Raw genomic sequence first — 19,539 nt, forward strand, 5'->3', positions numbered from 1 at the left:
GTTACTTCTGCTGCTTCAGGCACCACCACTGTTTATTACCTGCATGGATCCTGTGAGCCAGGAATTTGGAAAAGGCACAGCAGGGACCTTTCTCTGCCCTGTGACGTATGAGGCCTCAGCTGGGAAGGCTCAAAGGCTGGGTGTGGCTGACAGCTGGGAGCTGACATCATCTTGAGGTGTGCTCACTCTCCTTCTGGTGCCTGGCACGGGCTGGGAGCCGCAGAGACCAAGGCCTGCCAACCAGAGTGCGCACACGGGCCTCTCCATGTAACAGGACTTCTCCCAGCATGGCAGCCCCAGCCACTTACACTTCCTGCGGGACAGCTGGGTGGTCCACGTGCGAGTATTCCAGAGGACGAGGGGGAGGCGGCATCCCCACCCATGGCACACAGCATCACTTCCGCGGTGCTGGGTGCTGCCAACCAAGTCACGAGAAGCCCAGGTTCAAGAAGAGGTAGGACTCCACCCCTTGATGGGAGGGTGGCAAGGTGGCATGGTAGAATGTCTCCGGGGTGGGAGATAGTGTGCGGCCAGCACTGGAAATCTGCCGTCATGGGAAATCGCAGGCTCTACCTGCCTTATCAGAAAACCGATGACCTCAGTATAAAAACAAACGGGCAAACCTTTGAAGACAAGCTGACTCCCTGAGTTCCAGCATCTGCAGGTTTCTTTGTGAAATCCCACAGGAATAGGCAGAGCAAGAGTTCGAGAAATGCGGTCAGTGAGGCTCAACTGTGTACTCTAAGCAATTGCCGACCGGGAGAAGGAGAAACCTCAGGCCGCAGTATTCGCTGGAAAGAGCTCTGATGATGACTGGGAATCTGATTTTATGAGACTGAATAGGGAATTAGCAAATGCGGCCGGGTTAGAATGACAAAAGGAGGAAATCTGCAAAGGCCCAGGATAGCGGCTTATTCCTGGCTTATTCCTGGATTTCACTGATTTCCTGGTAGTGGTGATAATTACTGCAAGAATAACACTCTGTTAAGTATGTGATTATGCTTATGTCATAGTTATGCTTAAGTTATATATTTTTTTAGGAATATGGATTTCTGTCATTTTTGCCTGCCCGTGATTCCTTCTCCCTTCTCTGGTAACAGACAGGCCTGTCTGCTTTGGGAACTGTTTGTGCCCTATCTGGTGGGGCTGTTAAACCAAGTGCCCACCACCGCGCCTCTGGGCTCATGATCCAGGCTGAGTCCATGCAATGATTCATGCCGTGATTGTTCCAGAAGTGTGTATGTGTGCATGCATGTACATGTGTGTGTGCCTGTGTATGTGTGCCTGTGTGTGTGCCTGTGTGTGGAGTTTCCTGTGGGACCACACCCATCCTCTAAGATTTCTGTGGCTGCGGGGGAAGAGAGGACCTTCTTTTGGGACTGTGTGCTAAGTAGGGATCCCATGCGCCTTAGAGACTGAGAGGTAGAGACTGAGACAGAGACCAAGAGAGTAATGACAGTGGGAAACAGTTATGCGTGGAGCCAGAGCTACCCCTTGGACTTCCCTGGTTAATAGAGTGGATGAGTTCCATCTTTAACCTGTGCTGGTTCTGACTGGGATTCTGTCCCTTATAACCACAAGGTCCTGATTTTCTGGTATTTGTGCATGGGCAACTCCCACAGGATGGATCCGTCATTCTCATTCAGATCTTTTGCCCTCACGTGGTCTCCTGGTGGGAAAGCTCCTCCCCCCCCACTCCCGCCATGAGGTTAGAGTGGTGCTCTAGGCCAGGGATGGGATGTAAGGGGGTGAGGGGGGAGCCTAAATCAGACCCTCATGACTCTGGAGGTCAGCTGGGCAGAGGGGCACCAAGCAGTGCTCTCTGGAATCTTCTCTTAGCCTCCAGGACAGAACTGGTAGCATCACACATGTCCCACGATTGCTGGCAGGACATGGAGGGCTGGGGTCACAGGGACAGGGTAATTGTGCCCAGGGAAGAAGACTTGAGAATGTCGAGTTCCTGAAAAATGGAAACTCTTCATTTTTCTCTGGCACAGATGCATGCACACACCTTCATAGCTATTATTTTGACGAGGTTTGATATTTTATGTACTGAAATCTCAGCTCTGCCCTTGAGCATGATGTTCTAAAGGGCATGGGGCTGGAACCTGGCTCCTGTCTGCTCACAGGCTACCCCCCCTTCGCTGGATTCAGGGCCACCATCAAGATAAAGACTCTCCTTGTATTTCTTGGCCATTTAGTAGTAGAGAGGTTGCTTTTAATGAAAACTCCTTTTCTTCTTGCCTTTTCTTCTTTCTATATCACTAAATTTCATTGTGTTCACAGAGACTGGTGTTTAAAGGAGACATAGTTCTTGGTTTCTTGTGTTTATATTTACTGCCTCATTTTAATGGAGTAAGATAATTGATTTATTTTTAAGGTCATGATATATAACCCACATTTATGGCTTCTGGGGACTATTGATTATCTTATATTTTAATACATACTTTTTTGAAATATGTACATTTTGGCCCTAGCCATTATGGCTCAGTGGATAGAGCATCAGCCTGTGGACCAAAGTGTCCTGGGTTGGATTCCAGTCAAGGGCATGTACCTTGGTTACAGGCTCCTCCCCGGCCTGGGCTCTGGGCCCTGGTCGGGGTATGTGCAAGAGGCAACCAATCAATGTGTTTCTTTCACATTCGTATTTCTCTCTGTCTTTCCCTCTCTCTTTCACTCTTTAAAAGTCAATGAAAAAATATCCTCAGGTGAGGATTAAAAAATAAATGTAAAAAATAAAATAAATAAAATGAAATATGTATATTTTTGAAATATATAGCATGAATATATATGTACATATTTGCTATATCTGTATATAAAAGCCTAAGCGACTTGAAAAACCGAACGACCAGCCAACCAGTCGCTATGACTAGCACTGACCACCAGGGGACATATACTCAACGCAGGAGCTGCCCCTGGTGGTCAGTGTGCTCCCACAGCCAACCTCCTGTGGTGGGCCAACTCCCCACAGTCCCTCCCACCCATGCACGAATTCGTGCACCAGGCCTCTAGTATAAAATAATAGTATATATGGCTTTGTATATTTACTATTTACAGATACTATATTTATTTAAAATAGTAACTACTTATGGTCTTAAGAGCTACACAGTTTTGCTTAAACAGCAGCAAAACCCCTAAGCTTTTTGCTCTAACATTTCAGTTCTTTTCCTAATTCATCTCATAATTATTTTCTTTTCATATATCTAAATGATATGCCTTTTCTATTCCTTATCATTTTAGACATTGTCTTTTGACTTCCTGTTACAGGATTAAAATTTGTCTCTGTCACTCTTTCCCTCATTTTTCTTCTTTTTTAAAAATTCTTTATAGTTTAAAGTAGTACACATAGTATTACATACGTCTCCTTTTCCCCCCATTGACCTCTCCCCAGCCACCCCCACCTCCCAGCACATTCCCTCACCCTCCTAGTGTTTGTGTTCATTGGTTATGCTTATATGCATGTATACAAGTCCTTTGGTTGACCTCTTAACCCCCACCCCCAACATCCCCTGCCTTCCCTCTGAAGTTTTTTTTTTTTAAATATATTTTTATCGACTTCAGAGAGGAAGGGAGAGGGATAGAGAGATAGAAACATCAATGATGAGAAAGAATCATTGATCAGCTGCCTCCTGCACGCCCCCTACTGGAGATCGAGCCTGCAACCCAGGCATGTGCTCTTGGCTGGAATTGAACCTGGGACCCTTCAGTCCACAGGCCAACGCTCTATTCACTGAGCCAAACCAGCCAGGGCTCCCTCTGAATTTTGACAGTCTGTTCAATGCTTCTCTGTCTCTGTATCTATTTTTGTTCATCAGTTTATGTTGTTCATTATATTCCACAAATGAGTGAGATCATGTGATATTTACCTTTCTCTGACTGGCTTATTTCACTTAGCATAATGCTCTCCATGTCCACCCATGTTGTTGCGAATGGTCAGAGTTCTTTCTTTTCCCTCATTTTTATCTCCTCATTTTTATCCTACCGATATGGTAGTTACAGCACCATTTTCTAACCTTATTAAAACGGTGTCAATTGCTTATTGCTGAGCCAAGATGTTTCCCTTCTTGTACAGCCGTTTGTTCTTCCTGGAGTTAATTGCCTCCCTTTTGTTCACCAGCTTCGTTTTCTAGGTACCCATATTTAAATTTTTTCCAAGTGTGCCATCAGCTTTATCAGGTGCCTACCACATTATTTCCCATTAGTACATAACCAATTCCATTTTTCTCCCTGGAGCCCTCCCTTCCGGAATCCCCTGGCTTCCTGTCCCAACTGGACTGATAGATCGCTAGACACACGTTGTCCTTTTGAAAAGGAAATTCATATTTATAAATTTCCATTTGTCAGGATGCCTCCCTCTGCACCGGGAAGGGAAGGGCTCTTAACAGCTCTATCAATGGAGAAGGCAGGGACCTACGTCTGCATGACAGCCTTACTAAACAACTCTGTTTACTATTCTTTTCCTGGTCACCTTCCCGTAACTTGCCTCCCTGGCCCGAACCCCTTTCTTTGTTTAGCCTCAGAGAGTATATAATCCCCATTTCTAACCATCTCCCTGGGTCACTTATTGCTGGGTACTCCCATGTATATGGGTAATGCACTTGTTAATAAACTTGTTTGTTCTTCTCCTGTTAATCCATCTTTGGCCTGTCTGATTTCGAGGACCCCAGCTAGGGAACCTAAGATGAGTAAAGGGAAAAGATTACTTTCCCTTTTCTGTACTACCAACCCTAGTGAAAAGTGACTTCTTTATTTTAATGTCTATATCCCAAACCTGGGAAAGGCCCCTGTTGCCTCTTTGTGGGTCATTGGCCCCTTAACCAGAAGCAATGAGGATGCTCTAATGGCACCTGTGGTTGGCATCCCCTTTTAGACATCATGGAACCAGGGAGTGATTGGTGTTTCCTGAAAGAAGCGGGCTGAGCTGACACGCCTGCATGTCCACTATTGGGCTGAACCAAGAAAAGGCATTACCTGGAGGGGCAGTAACTCGGGAGCCAGGGGACCAGGGCTCTACTCTTGGTTGCACCCATAATGGTTACTGACCTTTTTCATGGGCTTCTCTTCAACTCAGTGTCCATTCCCTTCAAAGGAAGGATCTAGACTAGAGTTTGTGATATAATCCAAGATTCTAAAATCTTACCCTCTGTCCAACAAGAGCTTGTAACATAAAGGGTGCTCCGACGTAGACCTAGGTGTACATCACTAAACAATAATGGAAAAGAAAGTGGAACCAGAAAGTAAATGGTCCAAAACAATAATTAACATTGATTAAGCTTTTGCTATGGGTGAGGCATTGTTAAATGCTTTATTTGGATTATCACATTTTTCATTTCCAAGAATTCTTTCTTGTCCTCTGATCCAATTTCAAAGCGTCTTGTTATTTCTCTGTGCCTCCATTTCCTCATCTGTAAAATGGGGGTAATAATCTTACCTACGTGTGAGGTCTTGGTGAGGATTAAATGAGATGATAGATGTAAAGCACTGAGAAGTACCAGGAATATAATAACCATTCATTACATATTATAAAGATTATTATTAGATATTCTCCTTGTTGGTTTTATATATTTATAAATATAAATTTCCTTTTCAAAGGGACAGTGGGCATCTTAGGGGGCAGCTTTCTTTCTCTGCTAACTCAGGCACACTTCTCCACCTACTTCTCCTCCAAAAATGTGATAAAGTTTTTGTCTACTGGTGTTTCTTCTTTGATTTTCTGTATCCTTCTCTTTTAATTTCTCTGGTCATTTTAAGCTAGAAGAGGTTATTAAAATACTCAGGTAATCTGTCCCTGTTAAAGCACTATTTACCAATTTTTGGCATTTGGTAATTTTAATTTTTCCCTTTTTTGTCTTGTTTTATTTAACCTATGATGTTTCACAAAGGCTCATGCTTAATTGTGTGAACTTTCTCTTACTCATCAGTAAAGTGTCAATAATCATATGAAAAATCTCCAGCATTGTGTCTGTAACATAGGAAGGGTTAAATGAATATTTGTGGTACTTCCCCACTTTTATCTTTTTTTTTAAGTCAAGCCAAAGAGAATTTAATTCCCACCCCTCTCCCCCCTTAATCTTTATCTTCTTTGCCTTGATATATCTTATGATTTCTAGCTCTAGGAAGCCACTAAATAAGCTTCATTCTGAACTGGGCAAGATGGTGGAAACATTGCATTTTCCCTTAGTAGAGCAGAGGTCAACAAACTTCATTCCTCGGGCCAAATGTGGACCTGCCCTTGTATAACTTGTGAGCTAGATGGGTTTTTACATTTATAAATGGTTGAAAAGTAATCCAAACAAGAAGGATATTTTGTGACATGTGAATATCATATGAAATTTGAACTATGGTATTCCTATATAATGTTTTATGGGAATACAGCCGTGCTCATTCATTTACAAATTATCTAGGACTACTTTCCTGCCAGAGAGGCAGCACTGAGTAGTTGCATGGCTCAAAGAGCCTCCAATATTTACTATTTGGCTCTTTACAGGAAGTTTGCCACCCCTATAGAATCTCAGGCCTGAGCAATGACCCATTCCACGAGAAACATCAAAAAGTGTATCAAATCTTGCCAAAACCGGTTTGGCTCAGTGGATAGAGCGTCGGCCTGCGGACTCAAGGGTCCCAGGTTCGATTCCGGTCAAGGGCATGTACCTGGGTTGCGGGCACATCCCCGGTGGGGGATGTGCAGGATGCGGCTGATCGATGCTTCTCTCTCATTGATGTTTCTAACTCTCTATCCCTCTCCCTTCCTCGCTGTAAAAAAATCAATCATAGGGAATTGTGTGTTACAATAACATTAAAAATGTATACCAGTGATATATATTTTGGAAAATACTGAAAAGTATGCAGAAGAAAATAAAAATAGCTGTGAATATTATCACCCATGCTAACAACCATTAATATTTTGGGGCTTATTCTTCCAGTATTTTTCTGTACATAAATATTTTTTCCACATAATTTGGCTTCATACACTATGTTAATATTATTTCAACTAATAGGAAATTGATCTTCAATAGGCTTAAGCTAAAAAAAAAATAGGGAGGAACAGTTTTTGGCTTATCTAACTGAGAGACATAGGAATATTATTGCTTCAGGTATGGCTGAATCCAGGAGCTCACACATTGTCCTAGGGCTCTTTCACTTCCTTCATACACATGCCAACATTAGGCAGTCTCTTTCCTTATAGTGACAAAAGGGCTGCAGAAGTCCCCATTCACACAACAGCAATCCCTACAGGAGGAAAGAAATTCTACCTCCCCTGGGTCCCCAAAATGAGTCTTTCCAGTGTCAGTCAATATTTTTGACAGTATGAGTTTTGTTTGCTGCATGGTATGGAATTATTTAGACGTACCACAAGTTCTTAAACTGATCTTTTTGTCTCAGAATCAAGATTACAGGATTTAGATGGGTTTTGAAATCAACCAGTACCTTCTATTCCTTTCCGTAAAGGAAACTGAGGCCCAAAAAGGATAAGAGATTTCCCATTATTGTTCAAGTAATTGATGGTGGGGATCCAGATCGAGATGATTCCAAGATTCACTTTCTTCTTCCAGCTGTACTCTCTTAAATGTTCAACCCTGCAGCAAAAGTTCAGGCTATGCAAGCAGTCAACTAACTGAGTGTGCCTGCCTGGGGCGTCTGAGAAATAAGTGAGCTGGAAAAAAAAGAGCAATCTGGTTTTCTTTCCTACTCTTGGATTTGCTTCTAAAAATGGGATGGGGTGGGGGTAGACAAAGCCACAACGGCTGCCGTGTTTGTTCCTCTTTAAACACAGAAAGCAATGCTGTGTTGGTTAATCAGAGCTGCAGGCCCAGTGAAGTGCCTCAAAGTTTTAGAGATTGTAGCTGCCCACATATTTTTATTTGATTGTCCGATTATACCGCAAACTTGTTTTTTCACTTGTATATTTCATGTGGCAAGGCTCCTGCTGTCCCTGCAATCTTGAAAAGCTGACCAGGCAGGAAGGAGGAAGTGCCATCCTTCGGAAAGAGAACTCGTGGACAAGGACATCTGAAGTACTCAGAGCCCATTTGTAGAGAAAGGGAAGGGACCCACCTGCAGACTCATTGAACCTGGTGATGAGGAGCAAAGCGGACAGTAAACCCTTGAAGAGAGGCATAATGGGTACATGCTGTACCCTGCAAGCGCTCGTTCAGTTCCACCAGACATAGCGCAGGACACTCAGGAGAAACAGACCTTTGTCGCTGGCCTCGGGAGCTCACAGTCACGTGTGGGAGAGAAGAGGAACTGGACGAGAGGCTCCCAGCATACTGAGTGCATGCAGTGGGAACAGGGGGATACTTAAGAGGGTGGTGGCGACCGGTTCCTAACTCGTCGTGGGTGGCCCAGAAATGCTTCTCCACGGAGAGTAGGCTTGAGCAGTGTCTGGAAAAATCACGGGAGTCAGCCAGGGCCCAAGGAGTACAAACATCAAGGTCAAAGGCCAGAGACAGTGAGTGAGCACCACTCTATGCAAACTGCAGGCAGGACAGATATCAGGAATCTGGGGAACAGTGAAGCTGTCTACTTTTCTTTTTTTTAATTAAGGAAATGCTAAGTGCTGGTCTGGACTTACACAAAATTGTGAAGTTCTTTTCCACACACACCACCCCCGCACCTCTCAGTTCCCTTTAGGGCTCTCAGCTGACCTCCTGTATCCCTCTCGCCAGCACTAGAGCTCTTTTCGCCTCTCCTTCTGAACATCTGCTCTTAGGAAGAGCCCAGGCCTGCTGGCCCTAAGGTGTCAATGACTAATAGGATAGTGTTGTCAATTAGATGATGGCTATTAGACTGAATCCCAGACCAAGTAACACATTTGGAATGGTAGCATGAGGCCCCAGCTTGAACAGCTTGGAGGACCCATCCAGCAGTTCTGGGTTTATACCCAAAAGCACTGAAAGCAGAGACTCAAATGTTTGAACATCTCTGTTCGTAGCAGTGTCTACAGTAGCCAAAAGGTGGAAACAACCCAAGTGCTCACTGAGGTCTGAATGGATAAACCAAATGTGTTATACATACAATAGAATACTCTCAGCCTTACAAAGGCAGGAAATTCTGACACATGCCACAACATGGAATAATCTTGAAAACATTATTATGCCAAATGAACTAAGCCAGTCACAAAATGACAAGTGACAAATACTGTATGATTCCACTTACGTGCGATACCCAGAGTAGTCAAATTCAGAAAGTAGTCAAAGACAGAAAGCAGAATGATGGTTGCTAGGGGCTGAGTGTGAGGGGAGAAATGGAGTTAGGGTCTAATGGGTACAGAGTTTCCATTTGGGGAGATGGAAAAAGTTCTGGAGCTGGATGGCTGGTGATCGTGACACAATAGTATGAATGTACTTAGTGCCACTAAACTGTACACTTAGAAATTGTAAATTTTAAATATATTTTACTACACACACACACACACACACACACAGACGATGAATTTGGATGACAATTGGAAGTGAGGGCAGGTGGGAAAATTTCACTGATTCTTAGTAGCAAGTTTAGCCATTACCTTCACTCACCCATTTGTTCATATTTTCATTCAATGAATGTTGAATAAGTACCTTCCATGTGCCAGGCAGAATTCTTGGTACAGGAATTGTAGCAACTGACCAGCAACTTCCTTTGCAACCTCCCTACTAGAGGAGGATGTTTAAGTGGAGGTCAGTCAACCAAGGAAATTCTCAATAGGAAGGAAGATTGCAATTACTGCCCAAAGGTACAGTCGGTTTCCCATGTCAACTTATCCCCAGCTCGAGGCTGACCCAGATGTAAATGAGTGACCCTTGAGTAAAATGAAAGATTTGGCATAGCAATGGAAAGTACATTTTGCAATGTCTTCAAAGGTTCTGGAGGTTGGCATTCCAATTTCAGAGTTCAAATGGCCAAAACTTTGTGAAAACAAAAAGCCTAAGAAAATGTTTGCAAAGAGCTGTTGAGCAGGCTGCTTGTTTGTTTATTTGTTTGTTTCCCCTCCCCCCCCATTCTTTCTTTATTCTGATTTGGCCCATATCAGGATCCTTCATGTGACTATCTTAAGTGGCCATTGCACCGGCCACACATGCTGAACTCTCCAGCATCACAGTCAAGTGGCTTCCAGGCACAATGCTGGGCACTGACTTTTTTTTCAATTGGTCTAAAGTCAATATTTTGGTGAATGCAGTTATTTGTGTGAACATTTTAGCTGAGACCACTGTGGAGTGTGAGGCCACCTTTAGCTGGCCTCACACCATATTCTCAATGAACTTTTTCACCAATATTCTAACTCTAATCTAGACACTAGGTCAGAGTTCTTGCCCTCAAAAAGCTCACAATCTAGATATTTTATTAAAAATCAACAACCTCGTAATTATTAAGGCATTTGGAACATCACACGTGGGTTGCTCAGAAAGTCGATCACAAATGTCTACGTGTAGTCACATCCTCTTTATTTGGCTAATATTTGTATGGTGTTTATTATGTGCCAAGCATTACTCTAAGAATTTTGCACACATTTAATCACTTTATGCCTATAACAACCCCATGAGGAAAAAAGTCTTATGAGACCCATTTCACAGATGAGAAAACTGAGGCACAAAAGGTTAAATCATTGCATAAGATGGTGTCTAATATGCAGCCAAGCCAGGTAGTCTGGCTTCAAGGTCTAGGTCTGTAAGTACCACACTAAGAGGCCTCCCACTCAGCTTTTGGAGTGACAATGAACAGCAAACCATGAGATCCTGAGCATGAATTAATTGAAAAGATTATTTTAGGCTGAGTCCAAACAACAGGGTTCATAAATGTTATCTTGTGGAAGGAGGAAGAATTTACTGGCTAATTTGTTATGTGGTTTAAAGACTTAGGTAAATTTTATTTTATTATACCACAATAATGTAGTCCTACTATTTTCAGCTTCTAAAATAGACAATTGTAACCCTACCTGGTTTTGGCTCAGTGGATAGAGCGTTGGCCTGTGGACTGAGGTGTCCCAGGTTCAATTCTGGTCAGGGGCACATGCCCAGGTTTCAGGCTCTATCCCCAGTGGGGAGTGTGCAGGAGGCAGCCAATCAATGATTCTCTCTCATCATTGATGTTTCTATCTCTCTCTCCCTTCCTGTCCTCTCTGAAATCAATAAAAAAAATTTTTTTTAAATAGACAATTGTACTCATCACTGTTCATAACCTGTTTAACACAGCAATTTAAAGTCATTTGTTTTGTATGAGTAACATGGCTCTAACACGAAAGTTAGTTTATGGCTATAGAAAACTTCCCTCTATGTTAAAATCTGATTTGGATAAAAGGGATTTTTTTTTTCCTAAACATGCAGCAGAGTTTGGAAACATTTTTATTATCTTCCATGAGTCATGGCTGCAGAATGGTAGGGTGGTTGAGAGATCAGATCTAGGTTCAAACGCTCCACTCACATTTATTGAGCCTTGGTTTCCTTATCTATAAACTGGAGATTATAACAGTACTTACCTCATGAGCAAGCATGAGGATTAAGTGAAATAAGGCGTAAAATAATAGGTAAAAGGATTACCCAAGTGCCTGGCCTGATATCTATCAGCTGTCAGTAAATATCCAACATTATATTAATTGCTGTTGCTCTGATTCAGAAATATATTGGATTCGCCAAAAACCTGTGACCTGCTAATTATTTACTCTTGAAAAGGGGAAAAGCGATTCTGTTCTTGTAGACATTGTCCTGAGTACACTGGAGCCACCTAAAATAGTAGGGTGTTTATTGTTTGTTTGTTGCTTTTTGTTAATCCTCACCCGAGGATATTTTCCCATTAATTTTTAAACAGTGGAAAGGAGAGGGAGAGACAGAGAAACACCGAGGTGGGAGAGGCACATCAATTGGTTGCCTCCTGCACGCCCTAGATCAGGTGTGTGCCTTTAACGGCAATGCAACCCGGGGCCCTTCAGTCCGAGGGCCAACGCTCTAGCCATTGAGCAAAACCGGCTAGGGAGCAGGGTATTTCCCACATCTTGTTTTAGCTGTGAAATTTGTTTCAAAAGGTGCCAAGACATGCACAAGAAAATCTTTCTCTGGAATTGTGTATATTGGAAAAAGAGGAAGTGTTCACTGGAGTTCTATTTTTTTTTTTCTGAAAAAAAATTTAAAAAGTCGGGGGGGTGTCCATCTGACTATGAAATTTGGGGCAAAAGAACCTGTTGTGAGCGTCTTTTTATTGTTGGGCTGTTTATTTTTACTGTTTGCTACTCCACATTTTTTCCTTTTCAAATCATTTTATCAGAGGATTCATTCTGCCACTAACGCACACATTCCCGCTCCTCAAGTAACCTGCGAGTTCCAAGTAAGCATAACCCCGTCCTGCTGACCCAGAGGCAAATAAAGATCAGAAAACATGCCCAATCTCGTGGAGCGGGCCCTGGGGCAAAGCTGTATCTGCCTTCCAGGCTCGCCCTCCTCGGCTCTGACCCACCAGCGGCGGGCCCTAAGAAAAGGGAATCGAGACACTGTGCAGGTGGAGAGCAAAGGGCACTGGTCCCTCACCCCACCACCCAGCCTCCAGGTGTCTTCCTTCCCGTCCCGCTCCGTGGGCATCGGGGTAAAGTGCCAGGGAGATCCCGGATCCGTCCAGGTGGAATTCCTGGGCTGTTTCCCTTGGAGCAGCGCCTGGGTCCCGGGAGCAGCCTCCGCGCCACTCTGGAGCATCCCACGCCCCCCAACTGAGGTCCCGCCTATCCCCGCCCCGCTCCAGACTCGAGGCCCCGCCCACAGGCCCGCCGCGGCCTGTCATTGGTGGAACGGCGCGTCCGTCATCCGCCTGGCGCCTGGGTGGGAGCACCGACCGCCCTCCGCGGCCCCGCGCCTCCCACCCCCGCCCGCCGCTGGAAAGCGATCCCGGGCCTGGCGGCGGCCGCCGCGGCTACTCACCCACCCGCGAGGCTCGGCGCCCGTCCGCAGCGCGCGGCCCGCATGGCGGCGCAGAGGAGCCCCCCGCGGGCGCGGGAGCGGGAGCGGGAGCGGGACCGGCCTGGCCCCCTGGCCTCAGGTGGGTCCCGGGCGGGGTGGGGGGACCCCGGGCAGCGTGGGGCGCCCTCTCGCCCGCCGGCCAGTCCCGGGTTTGGGGTACGAGTCCCGCGCTCGGAGGGTTGGCAGACTGGGGGCCCCTGACCGGGGTGGAGACGGTGTGCACCCCCACACCCTGCAGGACTGGGCCGCCGTCGGGGACCGGGTCGCATCGGATTAGGAACTGCGTCTTCGGGAGGCTGAGCTGTTTGGGTCCGGGCAGCCAGCTACCGGCCTCGGCGGGGCGGGCAGGTGCTTGGCGGGGCGGGGCGGGTGGGGGTTCCGGGGAGCGGCGGGGTCCCCCTCGGCGTCCCCTCTGAGCACTTGATTGTCGTCGGAGGGAAGTTGATGGGTTTCGCGCGTTCCTGGCAGAGGATGTGGCCCACACCTTTTCTGCGAGCGAGACTCGCGAAACAACGGAAAACTGGCTTTTTAACAACAGTGTCACCAGGGACCAGAGCAGCAGCGCCGTGTGGCCCAGGTCGCTGAGGTCTGGGGTACACCTGCGCCTCGGGGTCCCCGCCCTCTGCGTTGGCAGCGGGTCCTCACCTTAGACATGAAGGCTTTTTTCCAGGCCATCCTTCTGGTCTCAGCTCCGAGAAGGTGGGCACGACTGCTTCTCCACTCTGAGCACATTTCCCTTCTGTAGCTCTCTGGTGACCATTCCAGGGGTGTGAGCCCACCGCTGAATTGGGGGAGCCTGCCTGTTCCCTGCATTTGGGCTCCAGGTTCTGCAGCGCTTATGGGAAGTTGGCAGGTGCCAGGTCTGCGTATTGATTGCTGATCTTGTTCCCAGCAGGAGCCTTTGATTCACACAGCAAACAGCTGGGGCTTTTGCTGTTGGGTACAGTGGAAACAGCACCATTCTGGGAGGCAGGACGTGAGTTTTAGGCATCATTTTGCCCAGGACTGTGTGCCTAGAAGCCATAACCACTCTGGGCTTCCCCGTCCTCGCCTGTAAAACAAGGGCGTTGGGCTAGCTGGACCCCCAGGGCCCTCCCAGTCGAGAGTTCTGTGATCGACTTACCTCCCACTCTCAAAAGTTTGGAGAATAAACTCATTTTCCAACCTTCCTGCACCTTGGATTATTATAGAATTAGCCAAATATTTCCTGTGGGTGTATTCGTTTGAACTTTTCACTATGTTATTTTCTTCCCTTCTCCCTGCCTTATCTTGGCAGAGAAAGCAATGTTGGAAATAGAGGTAGGGTCACGGCTGGAAAAAGCTGCATTGAGAGGCGGAAAGGTGCCTACTCTGGGCTTAACGTAATTGCCAGGAATGTTTCCTTCCAGTGCACCACGTTCAAGGTGTGCCAGCACTGTGGGCCCAGCAGGAATTCTTTCCTCTGCTCCAGCCTGTGGGGCCTGCAGTTGGTGCGTGGTGGTGGAAGAATGCAATTCAAGGATCAGGTTATGGAAAACTTTTCTCTCCCAAACATAACCTCCGAGGACGTAGGAGCATAGTTTCCCTTCTTTGTCGGGGCTGTTTGGAAAAGACAAAGTTTACAATCACTTGTCAAAGCTAGGATGCCACAGCTCTTTAACCTACCCCTCAGAGAGGGACCAAGGTTTCCTTCTGAGATAATAGCAAAGGATAACAAGGAATACTTGACAATAGAAAGCAAACGGGCAATAGCAGGAGAAAACTCACAAAGTGGGCAGGGGGATTTGGTAGCCATCTTTACTGTTTCTTTTTAAGTGAGTGGTGGCTCTTCTTCACCACTATCCATCCGTTCGTTTATGAGATGGTGAGGGAAGACCCGAGGCTCAGAGTTTTCAGTTGGTGTTCTCAGGAGCCTTAGAACTCCATGGTGGTCCCTCGGGGCTGGCCTGGCTAGGAGAGGGGGGAGCAGGATTGCCCAGTGTGGAATGGGGGAGCCATCAGCCGGATCCTCCCCTGCCCCCAGCTATCTACGGAGCAGCTGTACTGCCACCCTCCTGCTTTATATGCTGTTCTGGGTAAGATTTGGGTTGGAGCGAAGAGTCTAATGCTAAACAAAAGTTTAGAAATAAAGGTCATGGCTAATGTGTTTGAGTGCTGCTTGTGTGTCAGCTCATTTATTGCCTATAAAGTGCTTAGAACCGTGCGTGGCCTACAGTAAGTACTCACAGAGCAGCTGCTGTTATTATTATGGTTACCTTGTGCATGAGGTCGTTGTTCATTTTAATCCCCATTTAGGAAATTGAATCACATGCAGACTGGTACAAGACCCCCCCTTCTCACCTAGACTTTTCTGCTAATTAAAAAGCGTATTTCTTTTTGTTGTTGTTGTTAATCCTCACCTGAAGATTTTTCCATTGATTTTTTCCGAGAGAGTGGAAGGGAGGGGGAGAGACAGAGAGAGAAACATCGATGTGAGAGAGACACATCGATTAGTTGCCTCCCTCACGTGCCCTGGCCGGGACCAAGGATTGAGCCTGCAACCCACGTAGGTGCCCTTGACTGGAATCCAACCCGAGACCCTTCAGTTCACAGGCGGACACTCTAACTACTGAGCCAAACTGGCTAGGGTGGAACGTGTACTTCTTAATGTCTTGGATTCTTTTATTCCAAAGCCATTCAAGTGTGGCTGGCTCTATGTATGAAGCAGATGTTTCCGACCTGCCATGACCAGTCTGGCCTGTTCCCATGGGGATCACAGGTACCACACTAGGCAGGCAGGTGAGTTTACCTGGTGAGCACTCCTGTGTTAAAGAGAGAGGGCAGATTGGAACCCACTGGCTGGTCAGTGGCAAGCCGAGTGATGAGGATTGTGGGGCACGGACTTTCCCTTCTCAACACAAGTCTGTGCTTAGAATTGTGCCCTTATTCTAGAACCTTATTCCAGTGCCCTCAAAGCCTCGCGCTCAAGGAGTGGAACCGGGAGCAGGAGGGGCACTGGCAGTGGGCAGTGTGCGCCAAGGGGGAGGGGGTGAGTAGCTGTGGTACTTCGTATGCTAGTCATAACCTTAAGGAGAAATGTTTTCCTTCCTTAAAAAATAGTTTGAGCCCTAGCTGGTTTGGCTCAGTGGATAGAGCGTCGGCCTGCGGACTGAAGAGTCCTGGGTTTGATTCCGGTCAAGGGCACATGCCCGGGTTGCGGGCTCTATCCTCCATAGGGGGCGTGCAGGAGGCAGCCGATCAATGATTCTCTCTCATCATTGATGTTTCTATCTCCCTCTGCCTTCCTCTCTGAAATCAATAAAAATATACTTAAAAAATAGTTTGAGGGCTTAGGAAAAAAACAAACACTGCAATTACACACACACACACACACACACACACACACCACACACAAACAACAGGATGCTTAAAGCCGGTGGTTCATAGTTGATGTTTTTGCAGCCTGTTTGCCCCACTTTATACTTCTACTCCCAACTTTTCTGTTAGATAGATTAAATGCTAAATAAAATGTAACTTTTGGTACCAGGTGTTTTAGCTAAGTAGACATTCTTGACTGGCACAATTATTAATTGACAGTGACCTTTCTTCACCTGGCTCCCTGGAGTGGGTGGGTGCTGTCCTCTGTGCCTGTAGCACCCAGTGCTGTCCCCATCACAATAACATTGGACATTTTAGTTCTCTTCTTGGTGCTGGACACGAGACCATGCCCACGGATAGTCTTATGTAATTTTTCTAAGTGCCACTTTGTGACGCTCAGAATGGTTATGGAATTTGCTCAAAGTTTCCAGCTCGTAAGTGGTGGCCAGGATTCAAACCCTGGCGGCGTGACTCCACCCACAACAGACTCCTAACCACCCGCCTGCTTCTGTCTCCTGAAACAGTGCAGGCTTATACCCGAGAGCACTCTAGTTTCCAAGGTTACGGCATCACACTTACGCTGTTCTAAAGTAAAGCTGGGTTATCATCTTTATACCATTGTTGTTGCTCCAGGTATCTCTCAGGTCTGAGGTACAGGAGAAGAGAGATTATGAAAAGTTATTGTTAGCCGCTAAAATTTCCTGCAGGCACAGCTCCTCATACATGGCTATTGGAGTCTCTGGAACTCGGAGGACTTATCGGACCAGTTGTATTTGGCCTTTCTCTCCTGTCCACTTGAATCCTCTGGTTCAGTTGCTTGGGACAATCCATTTTTGAAAATCAAGGTTGTATACCATACACATTTATTGATTTGTAATTATTTTAATGGAAGAATATTTAGATGTCACTTCACAATAAACCAACACAGAAAAGTTTTTGTTTACACTCTCATTTTGCCAGTAATCTTTTGTTCTAGTCATGCTCCATTTTTCTACTTTTTCATTTAATTGGAGCCAGAATAGACAGGTGGCATCATGTTTAAAATAAGAATATAGAAAAATGTTATAGGTCCATTTCTAGGGCATCAAGAGTACTGTTAGTGCTGTTGCTGGTATTCCCAGGTAATAAACCCAAATCACAGAAATTGTAGCACATAAAACTCTATGCTTGCTAAACTCTGAATTGAGAATTTAAGTCTTTCATTGTTGATTTAACCAGGTGACTCTCACTTTGAGTCTATGCGGAATTGTTGGATGATAGATACACGGTAATTTAAAATAACTTATTAAGTCTTTCTTTGCTTGCCCAGTTACTGTTTTGTAAAAAAATATTTTTATTGATTTCAGGGAGGAAGGGAGAAGGAGAGAGAGAGAGAAACATCAATGATGAGAGAGAATCATTGATTGGCTGCCTCCTGCATGCCCCCTACTGGTGATCGAGCCCACAACCCCGGCATGTGCCCTTGTTCAGAATTGAACCTGGTGCCCTTCAGTCCACAGTTTGATGCTCTATCCACTGAGCCAAACCAGCTAGGACTGCCCTGTTATTGTTTTTTAATGAATAATAGGGTTAGTCTTCTAAGAGGGGGAGTAATAAAGTAATTGGAAGTCAGTTTCTCAAGGGAGACCTGGCCCCATTCAGAGAGAAGCAGAATCTCATTCAGCGTCAAGGGTTGACTGTCAGGAAAAGAGAAGCAGGCTGCCCTCTCTGGTCCCCATTACAGTGGACGTGAGCTCCCTGCTCTCCAGGTCTGGGACAGCCTCAGCATACAGACCAGCTCCTGCGTGGCTCAGGACCCAGGTGGGCTGGGAGCTGGTGGAGGGAGTTCATCAGGGTACATGCTTGGAACAATTTGTGTCTCCTCCTCTAAGCCAGGACAGGGAGTGTTCCTCGGAGCATTTAGTCTCCTAAGACGAAGAGAAGTGAACAAAATTCTTTCTTACCTGGTAAAGAGAGAATCTTTCCTTAAGTCTTAGAATAACGCCTGGCAAATCATAGGTGTATGTATTTGTTGACCTGTGACAAGAAGGCCTCGGCTTTCCTGTGTGATCGCTAAAGTGCCATGAGAACTCAATACTCTGTGTCTTCTAAGTCGACTGCTAGGACAGGTCGAAAGGCCGTGCAGGAAGCAGAAGGGCTGATAGGAAAGGAGAAGTGGAAGAGATGGCAAGCCAGTGCCTGCGTGGGCTGAATGTAATCAGTCCCCATCTAGGCACGAGGGGCTGGATGGCACTGATGTCCATGGACAAGATCAGATCTTTGTCACTTTACTTGGCATTTAACAAATGAACGGGGACTTCAGTTTGTAGCTAAGGATTGGTTTGGCTGCTCACTTTAAAATGCAAACGTAGCCAATGGAATTATTAGTATAAACATTGGGTCTCAGTTTTGCATCTGAAACAGAGAGAAGAATCATCTGAACTGAGAGTTTATTAGATCGGTTTTCTCCATGATATGTCCCAGTATTCAGTTCTGGGTACTTAGCTGACTGTCATGATAGACCTTGTACAGCCAATGCTTGCTGACCTGCCTGAATGTCATTTTGTCATGCTTCAATGTTCCAGTGTCTTCTCCCATTTATACCTCGTTGATTGATTCATTCAAAATGTGGAGCCTACAACACGTGACTCCCTCTCGCCTCTGTCCCAGTCTTTTCTATCTTCCTTTTTTTCTTGCTATTTTTTGGAAACTGGTCACCTCCATGGAAGGCTACTTATCAAAACTATGGTTCAGGTCAACCTCTGAAGGTTGGAGTACTTGCTAGTATTTGTCAAGCTCTCAAGTGTCTACTGTACATGCTCAGGGCATATTTCCTGTGGTGCGAGTTCTGAGGAGTATTTTGAGTTTAGTTGACCTTCAGTTGCATCACAAATCCTGTGCCTGGTGCCCCGATGTGTCTACCTCCGACAGAAGTCTGAAGCACATTAACATAAAGAGGCCTTTAGAGGATGAAAGGAAATAGTGGTTAATGGCTTGGCCCCCTGGTGTCTGCTCAGAGGGGAGGAAGCTGAGGTCCAGAGTCGCCCAGTTCTCCAGGACGAGACCCCGAGTTCCCGACTGCCTGGTGCCTGCTCGTTCCACTACCTTCCAACCATCCCACTAGGTGACCACTTCACACTCTCACTTCCTGCTTTCCATTGTCGTGAGTGTAGTTAAGGGAAGAGAAAACACACTGGTGGCTCCCTGTTTCTGACATACATGGTAAAAGTCGGAAGGGACCACCAAGATCAAGGCTACTGGGTGGAATTAGGTATGGTGGAATAACGGAACAATTCCAAACAAA

The 19,539-nt window shown here is 45.9% G+C and overlaps 1 protein-coding gene across 2 annotated transcripts in view; it reads left to right on the top strand.

Annotated features, from left to right (window-relative positions):
- Window positions 1-270: 270 nt before the first annotated feature.
- The window catches only part of OTULINL (OTU deubiquitinase with linear linkage specificity like), a 40,649-nt gene continuing 21,380 nt past the window's right edge, over window positions 271-19,539 (top strand). The window contains exon 1 of one of the 2 annotated variants that reach the window (XM_070411916.1): window positions 271-454. In XM_070411916.1, coding sequence (XP_070268017.1) covers window positions 382-454 — 73 coding nt within the window. In that variant the 5' untranslated portion in view covers window positions 271-381. Of the gene's footprint in view, window positions 455-12,854; window positions 13,000-19,539 lie in introns of those variants that run through there. The other variant, XM_070411915.1, reaches the window with a different exon arrangement.

This window comes from Myotis yumanensis, unplaced genomic scaffold (assembly GCF_028538775.1).
Source record: "Myotis yumanensis isolate MYYU_CA2020_CCGP unplaced genomic scaffold, mMyoYum1.0.hap1 SCAF_4, whole genome shotgun sequence".
Lineage (NCBI taxonomy): Eukaryota > Metazoa > Chordata > Mammalia > Chiroptera > Vespertilionidae > Myotis > Myotis yumanensis.